The 16950-nt window shown below is 50.1% G+C and overlaps 2 protein-coding genes across 2 annotated transcripts; both read right to left on the bottom strand.

Moving 5' to 3' along the window:
• Positions 1 to 2324: 2324 nt before the first annotated feature.
• On the bottom strand, positions 2325 to 11875 carry MIEF1 (mitochondrial elongation factor 1). Its single transcript, XM_068142483.1, has 5 exons — positions 11788 to 11875; positions 10283 to 10431; positions 9981 to 10161; positions 7813 to 8075; positions 2325 to 6698 (listed from the first exon to the last, which is right to left on the bottom strand). The coding sequence occupies exons 2-5, from the start codon at positions 10424 to 10426 to the stop codon at positions 5892 to 5894; spliced, it is 1395 nt and encodes a 464-aa protein (XP_067998584.1). The 5' UTR covers positions 10427 to 10431; positions 11788 to 11875; the 3' UTR covers positions 2325 to 5891.
• Positions 11876 to 11956: 81 nt separating this feature from the next.
• MIURF (mitochondrial elongation factor 1 upstream open reading frame) lies at positions 11957 to 12668 on the bottom strand. Its single transcript, XM_068142484.1, has 2 exons — positions 12547 to 12668; positions 11957 to 12207 (listed from the first exon to the last, which is right to left on the bottom strand). The coding sequence occupies exon 2, from the start codon at positions 12173 to 12175 to the stop codon at positions 11963 to 11965; it is 213 nt and encodes a 70-aa protein (XP_067998585.1). The 5' UTR covers positions 12176 to 12207; positions 12547 to 12668; the 3' UTR covers positions 11957 to 11962.
• Positions 12669 to 16950: the final 4282 nt, after the last annotated feature.

Below are 16950 nucleotides of genomic sequence, written 5' to 3'. Positions count from 1 at the left end.
ACACCTGTTGCAGGAGAGATGTTTTAAGGTGTTGAATCTTAACAAACAAAAAAAGAAGGGGGAATGAGGGGAGAGAAAAAAGGGAGGGAGAGAATGTTGCTTTAATCCCTCAGATCATAGAAAGATTTGCTTCACAGGAATAATGAAGATAAAAATCCATGTACCTCAGATGGTTCCCCAGCTGTCTGAACTGTGGCAGTTGTCCTAGCATTGGATTTCACTACTGGGTTTCACTGTCAGGACAGAGAATTTCCCACTTTCTGCTTGCTGAACCGTGAGTAAAGCCAAACATTTCAGGATCCACTCCCAGATTCAGAGCGCCATGCTGCAGCCACCAAATCACACCCAGTGCAGGGGGGGCAACATAGACCCTATTACCATGGACCAGTACACAAAGGACTACCAGGAGAATGGAGACTCCCTTTTTACAAGGAGTCCCATGGAAAAGACAGAGTGATGGGGACAAGCTGCTGCTGGGGAAATTCCCATTGGAGTCCAGAAAGAATGCTTCCCCATGAGAACAGCCAGGCATTGGAATCATCTCCCAAGGGAAGCAGTGGAGTCCCCTCTGTTGGACAGTTTGAAAACTCAGCTTGACAGGGTGCTGGGTCAGCTCATTTCAACTACACCATCACCTAGAAAGGTTGGACCAGATGATCCTTAGGGTCCCTTCCAACCTGTTGTTCTCTGATTTATATTTTAACTCACCTGGAAGAGAAACTCCTCCCTTGGAACAGGCTCCTCTCTCCCCCCCCTCTCTTTTTTCCCCTTAAGAGTGAATTTAAAAAGCAGCAGCTGTTTCAGGCTCTCCTGGAGTTTAAAATGCACCTTAAAAAAAAACCCAGAGGTGATTAAGGGTAAATAAAAACCCCAAACAAGCAACCATTCATCATACAGTGGATCACTTCAGCGTGACAATCTCACATTTGCAGTGCATTCCCCCTCCCTCCACCAGCCCAGGATTAACCAGGCTGGAATTTATTGCATAAAAAAAATGAAAAGATGCAAAAATAATGAAGTGAAAGCTTGGCTACAGAGTGAGTTTGGCTACATTCATTTCCAGGACAGTGCTGTGGTTATGTAACGAAGCACACAAAAGGTTTTGCTTTCCAAAATTCCCTTTCCTCCTAAGCTGATTGTTCCTTAGGCTAAGAACAAAAGAAAATGCTGAGTCCTTGCAGCCTGGAGAACCATTTAGGCTCTCCTTTGTAGCAACCTTTTCCATACTTGAGCTGATGATTGTGACTCCCCTCAATTATGTCTTCTTTACATTAAATAACCCCCTATCATTTGATCTTTCCTCTTTATTCATGCCCAGACAGCTTTTATGCAAAGCTCCAACCCACTGGATACATTAAACATCTACTGCAAGCTCTAAGCTTTCCAAGGGCATTAACTTGAGAAGGCACTACCTGGCACAGGTTCTCTGAAGCAGCTCCTTTTAGCTGTTCCCATAAGACCCTGTGTGACATGAAGCGTACTTGGATCTCATCTGATCTGTTTCTAGCACAGAACAGACTAAAGGAAAAAAACAAAACAAAACCAAAACAGAAGAAAACAACACAAGAAAAAATTGAATGCAGGCTCCCTTTGTGTCATATGTCCTCCAAAATAGTCACATGTTAATTGCTGAGTCCTCGTGAAAACAAGTCTCACAGGACAATGTTGTCACCATAGCGTGTCTTCCCAGATGAAGCAGCCTGGGACTGATCAAAAGTGGCACCACTTCATGCTTTACTCGACATCCAACACTGCTGCCCCACCTTCCCAAGCAGGCACATAAAACTGGGTCCTGCTGCAAAGAAATTCAGTACACCAGACACAGGCCCCTGGCACCACGGCTTCCTTGCTGCCTCAAGGCTGATGCCTAGATAAGAGAGGAGTGCATTTGGCAGGGGAGAGGATTGGCACGTAGAAACCAACATGTGACTGAGCAAGGGCAGGGGTGTCTGCACAGGAAGGCTTGATTTCAAGAGACATGGAAGCCTGTGCAGTCTGGGGAGCTGCATGAAAAGCAGGCGCCTGCCCGGGCACGCAGGCTCCAGAGAAAGGATGGGAGGCTCAGCACCAGTTACACATCATCTTGTGACTGCTGCAAAGGCTGCCAGGAGACAGCAGGCTGCAGTCCCCAGCTGATTGCTCTCTCAAGACAAGCTGCGGAGCACTGAATGCCCAGAGCCGCCATGGGAAAGCAAATGAAGCAGCAAGGAGCACGTCAGTCCCCAAGCACTGGTGTGGCACAGAATTATGCCAGCATAGAAGTGATGCCAAGACAAAAGCGGAGAGACTCTCTTTTGTTTATAAACACAGCAGAATCAACCAGGTTACTGTGGAAAGTCCTTTTATTTCATAATTTCACACACTCTGTCACAGACCATGCACATAAGACTTTCCCCTTTGCAAATCCACAGCCTCCAGGCCTGGGAGAGATGGGGCATCACCATCTCTTCACTTCTCACTGTGAGTACCCACGTGCTAAGAGTGAGGGGCCTGATGGCAGCTCACCAGGAGGCAGAATACAGCCTCTTGTTTCCATACTTACTTTTAAACACAGGATAACAGAACCATCTGACTTGAAGGATTAGCACTGGAGCTCAGCAGCAGTGAAACCCCACAGCTGAGCAAGCTGGTCCTCTCCCTGTGGTTACAGGCAACAAGAAATCGATCTCCTGGGAAGCTCACAAGAGCTAAGCTGTAGCAGAACACACTGAGGCATTCTTGGAGCCCAGGCAGCAACCAATCTAATGCATGCTCTGGGCCTCTTACAATCAATTTGTCTCTGAGCTGCTCTGCCAGGAAGGTAGCCAGGAGCTGCCCTTTTACATTCAGCTTTAGTTCCTCCTGCTCTGTGCTACAGCTTTGACTAGGAAGGAGCCTGCCTGTAGGCAGGACAGCCCTCCAAGCTGTACATCAACATGTGTACTGCATCTAATACTGAAAAGTGCCAGTTGGTTTGCCACTCTGCAAGTCTGTTTGACCCACAGGTTGGGTACAGCAATAGTGTAAGTTTCCTGCATACCTGCCCTACTCCTTCTTCCCTGCCTCTATTGCCCCTGATCGTGCTCTTGAAATACTCCCTAGTTGCAATGTCTCTGTGACCCATTACATCTTTGGCCTTTGCCAAGGCTGCCACTGCCAGGGCAGCTGTTGCCCACTGGGGTGGCTGCCTGTAGAAAGTGAACATTTGCCTCCTGAGATGAGGTTTGTGGCTAGCTCAGAGGAGGGCAAATCTGACGGGAGAAAAACGATGGAAGTGATTCAAGTGAAGTGGAGCAAAGTCTACAGAAAAGACAAAAAGGCAGCTTCAGTCTCCGTTTGATGAGCTCAATAGCAGCAAGAAATGGCCATAAAATATTAATGAGTTAGGTTGCCAGGAAGAAGTAAAAGCATCCACATAAAAAAATTCTATATACAGATATGTGTGTGGCAACTGCTCTCAACCCAGCTCAGGCAGTGGCTTCCTCCTGTTTGTGTCTCACCTTTTTTGTACCTGTAGTGTTGATCATTCCAGACCACGCTGCTGCTCAATTCTGTGTGAAGACCATGCCACTGTAGTCAGCAGCAAGTAAGGTGTGACATCACACTGAAGAAATGAACTCATGGGGGAACTCCTGACAACCCAGATACTTTAATATTTTTGTTGACCTTCAAGTAATTAAAAGAAAGGGGAAATTCCCCCAGTAGCCTATAGGCTCCAAGTCTCACCTGTCTGGTATGAGGGTTGGAAGGCTGATATCAGAAAGGCAGTGGAAAGCAGGGAAAGGAAGAGGGGGGGAGTGGGGTTAAAAATCTGGGAAGCAGAACAAAGAGCAATCAACAGCTGACCAACACTGACTGCTGCAGAACTTACAAAACACAAAATCATATAAATGGAGTTCCTGTTAACCTTTGAGAGACTACAGACTTTATATACACACACAAACTTCAAAGTATGCATCTGGCAGTCTAGAAAATACCAGTACCCTAAGGATTAAATAATTTAAAATGCAATGTTGCCTTATTACTGTGTACAGAATCCTGTCTGAGACACTGCCCAGCACGGACGGATTGTCTGAGAAAGATGCTCCCTCCCTTGTCTCACCAGCACGGCTTCTGAAAAGAAAACAAGGGCTAAACACTCCCCTCCGTGGTTCCACTCCAGAAATTCACCTTGAAACTTCCCTGTCAAAGGCAGAGGAAGTCCTGAGGAGAGAATGGGAAGGGAAAAAAGGATTCTTGCTCCCTACGAACTCTGCTGCTGCAGTTCCCCCTCCATTGGCTAGGGAGGCTGGAAGGCAAGGGGGAAAAAGGTGCAAAAGCTGGGCAAAGGTGAGTATGTTTCTGTGACAATAGCTGTGCTGGTCTCTTGAGAGAGATGCTCTCCCTCCTCCCTTTTGAAGACAGGAGACCAGAAGGCTTAATGCAGAGTACACAGAGCCTATGTGGCTGCTTTAGGAGACACACAGTACAGCAGCTGCCCTACAAAACCCATTCTGCAGTCCAGCAGCAGATGGGAGAGCAGTCAAGGGAGAACAGCCTGAATGCAGGCATAAACAGGACTGGGCAGAATTGCATTACCAGAAGGTCCAAAGAGAGAGAACGGAGAGGTGTGCCCTCAAAGCAATTGTAAACCGGGAGCACTGGAAAGTCAGTGCATGGGAATGAGGAAGGCAATGGACAGCCTCAGTTCCAAGATGGCAGGGGAGGGGACTAAAACACACACTGAGAGCAGATGGAAAAGCCAACTTACCTCTACATGTTAAATTTGCATGTGTACCCTGGCATCACTGTATGGGACAGAAGCTGGCTCATCACAGCAGTTCGATCTTATCACCTTCACAGGCTTACAGCTGGTGAGAACCTGGTTTATATGTGCTTATAACAATGCCCTTTGAGGCACACAGCCTTGCTTCCACCTCCTGTAAGCCACAATAGCCATAAGCTCTTGGGGAAAAGATGAAAAAAAAGCCCCAAACCCCAGTTCCCATTTGTCTCTCACCTCTTCTCCACAATCAGCCTCTTCCTTTAGGCCAGAGACATCTAAGGAGCCACCCTGCACTGCGTTCCCACCAGCAACACCCAGCAGATCTGGCTAGGCAGGAATGGCAAGCCCTGTTCCTTCAGCCTCATCACCCAGCCACACCAGAAAGGTTTCCTCCTCCCCTACAACAGCCTCAGTGGGAACTGCCCTTACTGGAGGTTGTGTTGAAGCAGACTGGGCAGGCCTCAGCCCTTATCCTCGAACCCAGCTTGCAAAGGATGAGAAGGCTCCAAGGAGCAGGAGCCATGGCTTTCTCCAATTCCAAGCCCTGCAACCCTCAATACTGCCAGTGTAATCATTATCCACTCAGGAATACATAAACCCAAACCATCTCCCTTAGTCTGCCCTGCATGACTGGGTCAAAGGGATCCAAAAATCATAATTAAAAGAAGAGGAAAGGGAGGCTGTGGTACAGCAGAGAAAAAAACACAAGAGGTAAAGTCAGACTGGAGGAAAGGACCACAATGCAAGTCTGCTAAAACCATCACTGGATTTACCAGCCCAGTTCCACCTTCTTCAGACCAAAGTGGACTCACTGCAGTGAGTGTACTGCAGGGGAAAAGAAACAAAGTGCATAGTTTGGGTTCTCTCTTTTGGTAGACACTTAAACATCAGCAGAATTTATGTGAAGATCTTAGAGCTGCAGTTTTAGCCTCTTTTCCCTAGCCAATGGATATTTGTCGGGGCAGAGATGGTGGAAATGGACCAGTAGCACCAAGAAATTCAGTGGGAGCACCAGCTCCAGAGCAGGAAATAATAATGAACCAAAAGGAGACAGAAAGAGAGAGAGAGAAGTGGAGGAGACATATTTCGCAGTAATCGAAGTCCACCTCAGCTAAGCCCTATCGACACCTCCCTAGGTAAGGCCCCATTATGTCTGCAGCAAGACCTCTGGCTCTGACAGAGAGCTGTAGAGGGTATAGCCCAACTCATCCACTTCCTCAGGGGTGAGTTCTGAAAACAAGTTCACCTTGGGGCTCAGAGCACTAGGGAGGACACCTGCCTCCAAGTAGCGGATCAACCCCTTCAGCGCCTGCAAGAAGCGATCAGCCAGCATGTCCTGGGACCAGTCGGACTCCTCTTGGGATAGGTGCAGGATGACATTGGTGAGCTGGCTGGCAGTGAGGTGACCCAGGGCTGGGTTTGACTTGCATATTGCTTTCAAGATCTTCAGGCACAAGCAGCGGCAGCCAGAATCACACTGGTCCAGGGCCCGGAGGCGAGCCGTCTCTGCTGGCCGCAGGCTCAGTCGCCACAGATTGTCGTTCTGGGCCAGGCGGTGGGGTTTGGCCACCAGTATGATGTCCCCCAGGGTCAGGGATGGCAGGAAGTCGATAAAAAGATGCCGTTCAGGATCATACTGCACTTCCAGCGTCAAGTCTGCAGGGGGAGCTGCTGGACGGATCACATAATCCAAGAGAGACCCAATTGCTGGCCAGTTAATGGAGCCAGCTACGACCTTCTCAAAGGCGTCTGCTACGGCTTTGGGGGAGAGGTAACCTCCCACCACACAGCGGTCCCAGTAGCTGCTCCCACGGGGAAAATACTCTGGGTTTTCCCGACGCACCAAGTAGAAGCCAGGAATGTTCATGATAGTGTCCTCACCGGGGATGCAGGACCACAGGTTCTGCTCCAGCATCAGAGGCACAATGAGCTGGATGTGATCAGCTGTCACTACCTTTCACAAGAGAGAAAAGTCGGTAAGAGCAAGCTTTCTCTCTCCACGCTCAGTCTCATTCACCACCTTTAGACAGCCTTCTCTTCACAGGAACTCAGAATAAGGCTTCAGCTGTTTCACTCTCCTCTCTGTGCAGATGTCACAGCCTCCTTTTGTCAAAAGACATTCTGAATAACTATTTCCCATCATCAGTAGGGCAACTCCAAGGTACAACCTCAGCTAGTGCTTACACAGCATGTACTATTTAGAGGTATTCAAAAACTTCAGCACTCGACAGGGACTGCACATACATGAAGCATTTTGTCTCCTACTGCTCTAAGTCCACTTCTTGCATGCGAGATGCAGCTGGCCCAGGGCACAGCAACACCACATGGTAATTTAAAACAGGATGTAGACTCTTAGGTTTCTAGACACGCTTACGTTGCCATGGTTTAATCATCCCACACAGCAGCTAGGTACTGCCCTCACCTGGTCTATCACTTTGCTTGGAAAAAGGGCCTTAAAGATCCCTTTCCACCAATGTGCTTAAGACCCTGTATCTAAGTTTTACTGGACACTTGACACTTCATTCCAGAGCTCTGACTCAAATGAAAAAGTGTGTGCCTCTGAATCACTCACTATAGCCATGGGCATCTTGCCATCAAGGAGATATGCAGCAGGGACTGCTGTCCAATCCAGGTCTGTCATGCATTAAAAAGAAACAAGAAAAAACAACAAAAAAGGTAGGGAAGACCTACATGAATGTACAGGAGTTCTAAGGGAATATCATGTATTTGGAAGGAGATGGGAAGGACAGACAGAAAACTTCCACTGGAGAAACAGCAAAGGCAACTAAAGGGTAAGGCAGAGGGAAAGGAAAGAAGGGCTGACGTCACCTGGAGAAATGAACCAGAAAAAGCAAATGCTTTGCAGACAACAGCAGAGGAGCCTGGTCATGCCTGTCCCAATGCTACTGGAGCAGTCAGTGCCTGGCTCCATGGTGAGAAAGGCGACACTAGGAGCCTTGTTACAGAGGAATGCGGTGCTGAGCCAGCACTGCCAAAAGGGAAGCCTGAAATGCCCCTGCCTAGTCAGCCATCTGAGTAATGACCCATCATGAGGCCCCATGAATTACCTGCAGGTCATCATAAAGGCTGCCGCTGAGGTACATGTCACGCAGGGGCATGTCCGGGAGCTTGGCACGTAGGAAGCTGCGCAGCTCAGCGCAGATGTCCACAGCTGCCTGCTTGGCCCGGGCCTGCTCCTCCGCCGGGATGGCCACCTTCCGCCGGTAGTAAGCAAAGAGCTTCTCTTGCAGAGACAGGCGCAGGCGGGATTTTTTCAGCTCCACTTGACTCCTCTTGGCAGATGGCTTGGGCTTTGTGGGCCGGAAAAAGTCTGCAAGCAAGAGGTAAGGAGAAAGAGGTAAGGAAAACTCTTGATCGCCTGCAGGGTTTCACTGAGAAGCGATCGGCAGAAGGAAACCCACAGCACGGATACACAGCCTCCTAGGTATCCTAACAGCTTTCAGCAGGCATTTTGCATGCTTTACAAGGGTACTGGTCAAAAGGGAGGTGCTGAGAAACTTCAAAAGGTACTACAGCAAGCATCAAACCTGATGAAAACAGGTCAGTAAATATGGAATTTAGCCAGAACAAGACTAACATCATGTACAAGACAGTGATTCTAATGGCTGTGTGGGCAATTCCATCCAAACTTCATCACTGTTAACCAGCTCAGAAGCTTTCAACACGATGCCAGACCAACCAAAGTTCCAACAAACTTTGGAACAACCATCATGATCTCAGTTAAGCTTTAACATTATACTGGTTTTCACAGATGGTCAGCAAGTCAGGCCTGACTAGGGTATGAGATCAGAGAGCATCACGCCAGCTGGAAATGAAATGGTTGTTAGGAGTCTGATCAACATGTCTCAGGATGGAGAGCTGACAGAACTTGGGGGCCAGTAAAGCTCAGGCAATCATAGTCCAAACTAAAAACCCCCTCAAACTTCCACTGGCCAATGAACAGAGAGCACACTCTTAGGCAGAAGACAATGCTTCATGTTGTTGTCTGCCTTAAGAAACATCTAACCTGCACAGATCCTCTAAGCCTCTTTATTTTTCTCATTGATTAATGTTAATGCTAATATTTCCCACCTGTCTTTCACACTTCTTGTAATCTGGACCCAGAGTTTCAGAATTTATCAATGAGAATTAGGGAAGAATTAAAGACCTAAGAGATCTTTGGAAGGGCTATAGTACTCAATGGGTACAAGAGAAAGCTTGAAGTCAGTAGCTCCATTAAGGCATCAGCTGCTGCACATCTGTTTGGCAACAGGCATTTGCAGCACATGAAGAGCTGACCAAGCTGTGCACAGACCCAAGCTGTGCAGAGACCCATCTCCTGCTCAACCTCAGCAGCTCCTGTCTCTTTTCCCACTGGGGTCTTCTGGAGAAATTTGAGCTTATAAAAATGAAATAGCCCACAAAGCCACAGGGAATCAAACTTCATTCCTGCTCCAGAAAAAAACTAGTCTTTCAGGGCCTCAAATCAAATTATCTAGATCCCATTTAACACAGCTGTGTAGTTATTTAACATTTCCTCAGCAGAGTATCTACTGCTAGCCTGAAGCTGACTGTCTTGCAGATAATATGGAAATTAAATTGCAAGTTTCATCTTGACTTTTGTTTTAAATCTCCTGAAGGCATGCAGGACAGAAAGTAAAACTGGTGAGAGAAACACACCAAACACATACAACCAACACAGGCAGACTCCCCAGTCAGAAGGGAGACTGTAAATGACTTTTGATAGCCTGACAAAGACTAACTCAGTGATAAGCAGCACTAAATAGGCAAACAGCACTACAGAAATTATTAGGGAAGTGGTTGAAACAACATTAAAAATATCTACATGAATTGCCAGTACATTCACAATTCAAATATTCCTCTCTCAAAAAGAAACAAATAAACTGGAATGGTCCAAAGAGAGGCAACAGACAGTCTGAAATCAATGAAATCAAGAAAGATTGCACAGGTAACTATTGAAAGGCTGAGAGAGAATAAAGCTGAAGACTGTGAAGTCATGAGAGGAATGAAGAATTCAAATAGATGACTCTCATTCACTAGTGCCCAATCTGACTTCTGATTCTTGAAGTCACCAGCAGACCTGCTAAAAACCAAATCCCACATCAAAATCCCAGCCTACAGCGAGTACTTCATTTTTCCTGTGCTCCTTTAAGCTAATGCAGAGTTTGTGGGTCTGGATGATTCTGTAAGGCAGGGCTAGCAGCCTGCTGCTTACCTGTGTCTGCAGACGAAGGATCGGTGGGAAGGGTCTGCAGGGAGCGGCTGAGGTTAGTCCTCATGTCATGGCTCAGCAAGCGTGAGGAGGAGCCCAGCCAGTTCGGCTCTTCCCAGCTCCTCTTTCCCGACTGGCTCAAGCGAGTGGGGCTGCTGGGAGCGCTGATTGCCCGGTCGTACATCTACAGCAACATCAGCAGGCAGAGTTTGAGTTGTCAGGAGCCCATCACCTGCATTTTACCCAGCCTACTGCCAGGTCCTGGGTCGTTTTGTGCCCCCTCACTGCCCCGCCGGCTCACTCACCCGCTTGACGGCCAGCGTGGCGATGCCCAGCATGGCTGCTCCGCCCACGCCCAGCACCAGCCGGGCGTTGGACAGCACGAAGTCGATGGCTGTGCCGATGCCGTTGTCATCCTTCCTGCCCTTGCGTGGCCCAGCGCCTGCCATCTCACCTGCAGGGAGCGGGACCCGTACACAAACAGGGCAAGACACACAGCCCTAGCAGTTCACTGCCTTCTCCTCCAGCACAGAGCCATGGGACAGGACCACCTAACCCTGCAGCCTCTTTATCTTCCCTCAAGGAGCTGCTTATCCCCAGACATGCCAGAACAGTACTGGCCAAGCTCTGCAATTTCTTTGCTTCCAGTTCCATCTATCACCTGAAGAACAACTCTCCAAGTTTGATGTGAGACTTCTAATCACTGGAGCAGGTTTAACTGTGCAATCACATCAAGCTTTTCAAACCAGAACTCCAAATTCACTTCAACAATGCTTTTGCAATAAGATCCTGGACATTATGTAAAACTCTGGAACTAGATCTTTTCCTTCATTTGTGCTTCTCACCAAGGCATGGCTTTTGAAATGCAAATTGATTCTCTTAACCTAACACGTGTAATTTTCCTCACAGACAAGGTGGTGCAAGGATGGTTAACTTTATTGCCCATGACAAATCACAGTCTTCCCAAGAGCCGACAGGCAGCCTCAGAGCATCCACTCCCAGACTCATTTGTGGAAAAGAGGCTGGTCCCAGATAGAATTATAGAATAGTTTGGGTTGGAAGGGACCCCCAGAGGTCATCTAGTCCAATTCCCCTGCAGTGAGCAGGAACATCCTCCACTAGATCAAGTTGCCCAGAGCCTTGTCAAGCCTGACCTTGAGTATCTCGAGGGATGGGGTCTCAACTACCTCCCTGGGTGACCTGCTCTTGTGTACCACCACCCTCACAGGAAAAAACTTGTTCCTGACAGTCTAAATCTACTCTTCTCTAATACTTCAGAGACACCCAAGAGGCAACATCAGAGACCACAACATACCACAAAGAGAACAGTTCTCTTGCTTTCACTGGACATTTATTCCTACCCTTCATGCTGGTGGGTTTGACTTTTACTCAAGTTGAGTAGAACACAAACACTAAGACTTTCTTATGCAGGTAGTCTTGTTTCCTCCAGTTCCCACTTAACCTGATCATGAGATTTTAAGTCTCCCTGGCCAACTACATATGTAAAACACATTTTGCCACCACTGTATCCATAGCTCAGTGAGCCTATATCCTACATGAAAACACCAAGGAACTCTTCCAACTTGACTTGTTTTCCAATTTCAAAGGTTTGGTGCCTGCCTGGATTGGGTGGTTTAAAAGCACCCTTAGGTTTTTCTAAGGTAAAGCTGCATTTCAGGAGGAATGTTTCTGCCTTGATGAACCACAATCCAGTAACTGTTTATCATGAAGCAGGGACAAAATGGACTTTCATAAACCTAATTGTAATAGGAGCATGAAACCCATAGTTATATCACTGTAAATGACCTACCTGTGACCTAATGCATTTGTAAAGAGAACAGGAGAGCCCTCCTGGTGTGCCTGTGGAAGCACCTTCCAGACTTCTTCAAGATAGTGTTGGGCAGGGAATGTTAAACATCTCTTGGTTAGCGAGGGGATTTTGGAAACGAAAGGGCAGTGGAGCCAAAAGGATCTATGGGGAATCTCTAAACAAGGCCCCCCAGTTTGCTCTGCAGGAAAGCTTGTCCCTTCTCTAACTGTCTTTCTTTGTCCTCCAGCCGCTGCAGTCCCCGGTTCTTGCGGAACTCTCGGCGGATGAAGGCGAGGTAGAAATCGCGGTCCGTGTAGCGCAGCCCGCGGCCCTGGCGCAGCAGAGCCCGATAGAGGGTCAGGACAGCCTCTCGGGACCACGCTGCCATGAGGGAACGGAACGGGGGCGTGGACGGGCGACCTAGGGAGAGGTGACGACGTAAGGCATCCGAGCCATCCTTTCCCTCCCCGAGGGACGGACCGGCCGCTGCCTCCCACTCCGTGCCTGACCCCACAGACTGCCGTCCTCCGCAGCCCGGGAAGGGGTGGGACAGCCCCGCTAACGGCGTACCCAGCATAACGGGCTCTCTAAGGGCGCAACGCCATAAGCCCTGTTGCCCGGACACGGGCGGGCCCCGCGGCCTGCGCCTTCCCACGGAGGGCCGCCCCGGGGTCGCTCTCAGCACCCGCTCTCTGCCGGGATTCCAAGCTGGGGTGGAGGCCGCGGAGGCGCCGCAGGGCCTGGCCGAATCACACTCACCGGGAAGGACCGGGCTGAGGAAGGGAGAGGCGCTCCGGATCCCTCACGGCACCCGCTTCCCTCCAACGGACGCCGCCACCTTCCTCCCGGCACCGCTCCCGGGGTCACCCGGCAACATGGCCGATCCGCTTCCGAGTCGCGACCTCGGCCCCGCCAATCACAGAACTCGCTCGCCCGGGCCCGAACCGTCCCTTCGGCGGAGGACTTCCGGCTGGCGTGCACCCGAGCGGCGGCGGCGTAAGCGTAGCGCTGTCTCCCCCTGCCGGCAGGGTGCCGCCGTCGCTCCGCGCTGCACGCCCGCGCAGGCAGGCTGCCACCTGCCGGTGGGGAGGGGGAGTCCTGACCGCCGTTGCTCTCAGTTGAGACTGGGTCGGGGGAGGTTGTATCCCTTAAGGGCTGACGACTTCGATGATCAGCCGGCTTCTTCACTGGGGCAGGGCGGAGGGGAGGAGGGTCGCAGTGGGACTCCCACGGTGTGGTCTAGAGGAGCCCCTCGACAGTCCAGGGGGAAGCAGCTGCTTCCCACCTGGGCTTGAGCTGTCACCACAGCAGAGACAGGGCTGTCCCCTTTTCCTTGAACTTGCAGCAGCCCTTGAGGCCAGGACAGACACCCGTGCTGAACCCAGCGCAGGACGCAGGGCTTGTCCCACCATGTAAGGTCTCCCTAGCAGCTTTGTGCGCGGTGGTGGAGCCGGCTGAGCTGTCAGCCTCGGCAGCTCCACGTGCCTGCCTGCAGGGGTGCTCCCCGCAGCCCCGGAACAGCGGCAGCCACTCTTTGGTATTTCCTTCCATCACTCTGGCTTTGAGGGCCCTAAATGCCATCAAATGGCTTGGTGTGACAAAGAGGAGAGTTCGGCACGCTGCGAGCCGCCATCCACTGTCAGGGGCTCAGGCTGTGCCCGCTGGCTGACTAATGCTGGGATAGACAGAGAAGGCTTCTTGGGTGCTTCAGGCTAGGCAGGGAGCAGTGGGGTCGTGCTTCATGACTGTAGGTATCCCTGACTACCCTGATACTTTTTACAAAATAACTTACCAAATTCAAGCTCCTCATCTTTATCTCCAAGGAACCTTGGAGGGGGCTTGGTCTGGAAATCTCAAGGTCTCTGGTAGAAGGGCAGTAGTGGGCAGGCTCTCCAGGATCTGCCTGCAGAGATGGAAAAGAGCCTCCTGAAGGGAGGACCTTCCACCTCTGTGTCCAGGTGCAAATCCCTTTTCTTTCCATTCTCACCTTCTCTACTCTATTCCTATGCTGGGTTGTAATCATTTTTCCTTGCCCTTTCTTCCTCCCCAGATCCTATCAAAATATAAAACATAACTGCATATGCTGTGCCTCCCCTGAGGGAAAGGGTGAGAGAAAAAACAAACTACGTGTGGCAGAGGAGAGCCACATCACTTCATGCACTTCTCAGTGACACCAGATATGACAGTGATAGAATTGAGCAGGAAGAAAACCAGAAGCTCTGGACTGGCTCACTCTGTGCCAATCTCCTCTTGTTCATTTCCTTTCCGAGATAAACAACCCAAATCATTTTGATCTCCCTTTGTGAGCGAATTTGCCATGCCCCTAATCAGCCCTTTCTGAGAAAGGCTTACTTGAACTGCAGACAGTATTCCCAGAGAGGCTGTGCTGGTGATTTGCATAATAGCATTATCATATTTTCCATATTACTGTCCCCTTCATCCTTCTGCATGCTAATATTTTGTGCGTGCTTTTCTTCTTAACCTGCAGCTACTCACAGAGCCAGAGTTTGTGTGACATCCAGAGCCTTTCCTGACTTGCCACAGACTGTCTGGAGCTGTGTCATTCTTCCATGCAATTTGTTTCTTTTCAGATGTTGCATGTGCCCAGCTAAGCCCTGGCAAATGCATGGTGCTGCCCACTTGCCACATTTGCATTTTACTTGCAGCCCTTTCTGATGTCCTCAAAAGCCAATAGCTTTGAGTCATCTCTTAAAAATGTTTGGTATACTGCTCTTCTTTGTTTCCAGATCGCCAGTTCATACACTGAGCTATCTGGGACCTGGAGGCAGCATTTGTATTCCCTACCCTTAACCTTCTGCCAGAATGAAAATCGATCTTTGAATCTTCCTTGCAGCTTCCTGCCTCCTCCTCGGGTTGCTGATCCACAGAAATACTTCTCTCAACAGGGCTCTGTTGCCTCTGGGCAGGTGTACTGATGAGCCCACTCCCCAAAATTCTGATGTCTGGGTCAAAACTTGCACAGCTACCTGCAGCAACCCCCTGATGCTCTTGTGTGGTTGACCCAAGGGGCTTTCCTTGCTGCCCTCCTCCCATGGCAGCCAAGGACTGCAGGCCTCCATAAGCACCCCTTCCCCAGCCTGGCCCCCCTGAGTTGTGCTTGTGGTAGTGTTTCTCTCTGGTTTTTCCCCCCTTGGGCTGGCCTCCAGCTCCTGGGCTCTTTGCCAGCAGCTTGTGTGTGCATGTTGTGAGCTCCTCTGGCCATGCCATGATATGTGCCTGCAAACTGCCCTGACCCCTCCAGGGAGGGCACTGGCTGTGCCCACTGCCTGATGTGGGCTCCCCATTGCCCACACTGTGCAGGCATGGGTGTTCCACCTGCCCCTTCTGTCTTGCAAAGAGAAGGGCAAGTGCAACACATGAGCAGTGCCATCCCAGCTTCTGTGCAAGTGCCAGACCTCTGGTGACATGCTGGGAGTTGTACACATGAGTTCTGCTTTGAGACACTGAAGCAATGTCCACCTCTCTGCCCAGTGTTTCCCACCTCACCTGGCTCCTCTGTGGACCTGCTGCACTGCAGCCACTCTCATGGGAACCCACCCAGCATCCCCAAAGACTTAAGTGTGCTGCCCACGTGAGATACTGGTCCCTAGCCTGCACAGCCTTGTTGTTTCGTGGCTTCTTTGCCAATGCACCCACTGGGAATGGGGTGTCCCTCATGACTCTATCCTGCATCCCTGCAAGGAAGGGAATTTAGTTGTCCCAGTGGGGCAGGCAGAGAGGAGGGACCACACCTTAGCCTGTGAGATATCGAAGGCAGCATGGGTGACGGGGCACAGTGACCCATGCTATTACCCAGGATGAGGCACAGACATCCTGTCTTCCTGGGAGTCTCCAGCACAGGCTAGGGGTTCACCTGCTGGAAAGCAGCTCAGCAGAGAAGGCCCTGGGAGTGCTAGCAGACAAGTTAGCCATAAGCCAGCAGTGTGCTCTTGTGGCCAAGAAGACAAATGGTATCTGGGGTGTGTTAAGAAGAGGGTCAAGGGAGGTTCTCTTACCACTCTGCACTGCCCTGATGAGGACACTCTGGTGTATTGTGTCCAGTTCTGGGCTCCCCAGTTCAAGAGAGACAGGAAACAACTGGAGGGAGTCCAACAGAGGGCTACAAAGGTGATTAGGGGACTGGAACATCTCTCTGACAAGGAAAGGATGAGAGACTGGGGCTGTTTAGCCCCAGAGTAGGCTGAGAGGGTTTCATATCAATGCTTATAAATATCTAAAGGGTCATGAGGATCATCTTCAGTGTTACCCAGTGATAGGACAAGGGGCAACAAACAAGGGGCACAAACTAGAACACAGGAAGGTCCTTCTGAACACAGGGGAAAACTTTACAGTGAGAGTGATGGAGCACTGGAGCAGGCTGCCCAGACAGGTTGTGGAGCCTCCTTCTCTGGAGACTTCCAAAACCTGCCTGGACATGTTCCTGTGCAACCTAATCTAGGCAAACCTCCCCAGATGTCCCTTCCAACCTCTATAATTCTGTGTTTCTGTGAAAAGCAGCAAACCACTGCCTCTGAGCCTGGCTTGCAGTCTCTGCTCCTAGTAGTGAAATGCCATTCCCAGGGATTCCCATCAGACATTTTGCAAGGGCAGGGCCACTCTCAGCCAGGGAGACATCCCTGTGCTGCCCACCACCAGCCAGCAAACCTTCCCTGGGTGGCAGGGAGGTGAAAGTGGCTCACAGTGCTGCAAATGGCATCTTGGAGGGGTGTAGAATAAAACTCGGGGCTTGGAAGCAGAAGACTGGCATCTTACAGGAGCCAGAAAACATTCCCAAAGCACAAGAGGGGAGATGGGTAGTGACCATCCAATGCCATTTGAGCTTGGGATGGATAGCCTTAATATTTTCTGATAAATGGACTTTGCAAACTCCGTTCAACAGCCCTCCTTTCCATCTCAGCCCCAGTTCTTTACTTTTCTAGAGCAGTTGCAGGGAATAATGGCTTTTGGAGTCCTGCTCTCCAACTGAGATGAGCCAGGAGGAGCAGAGGGCCAAGGGTGGTGCAGGTGGCTTCTTTCCCTGAACCCTCAGCAGCTTTGATGTTGAACACACTTGGGAAGGAAGACGGGTGCAGCGAGAGGACAGACCACTGGTACAGAGCCGCCTTTCAAAGGCCATTCTTGATTTACAGCCATGACTCAGAT

The sequence above is a fragment of the Melanerpes formicivorus genome, unplaced genomic scaffold (genome assembly GCF_026170545.1).
Source record: "Melanerpes formicivorus ecotype bairdi unplaced genomic scaffold, bMelFor1.0.p_v2 SCAF_8, whole genome shotgun sequence".
NCBI classification, from domain to species: domain Eukaryota; kingdom Metazoa; phylum Chordata; class Aves; order Piciformes; family Picidae; genus Melanerpes; species Melanerpes formicivorus.
The sequence above is the reverse complement of the archived record's forward strand: the minus strand, read 5'-3'. Positions and strand labels throughout refer to the sequence as shown.

Coding starts and splice junctions, on each gene's coding strand:
- MIURF (XM_068142484.1), bottom strand. CDS start 12,175: ATGGCAGCGTGGTCCCGAGAGGCTGTCCTGACCCTCTATCGGGCTCTG.
- MIEF1 (XM_068142483.1), bottom strand. CDS start 10,426: ATGGCAGGCGCTGGGCCACGCAAGGGCAGGAAGGATGACAACGGCATC. Junction 10,162..10,282: donor CCACGCTGGCCGTCAAGCGG/GTGAGTGAGCCG, acceptor ATGTTGCTGTAG/ATGTACGACCGGGCAATCAG. Junction 6,699..7,812: donor GCCTTTATGATGACCTGCAG/GTAATTCATGGG, acceptor CTCTTGTGAAAG/GTAGTGACAGCTGATCACAT.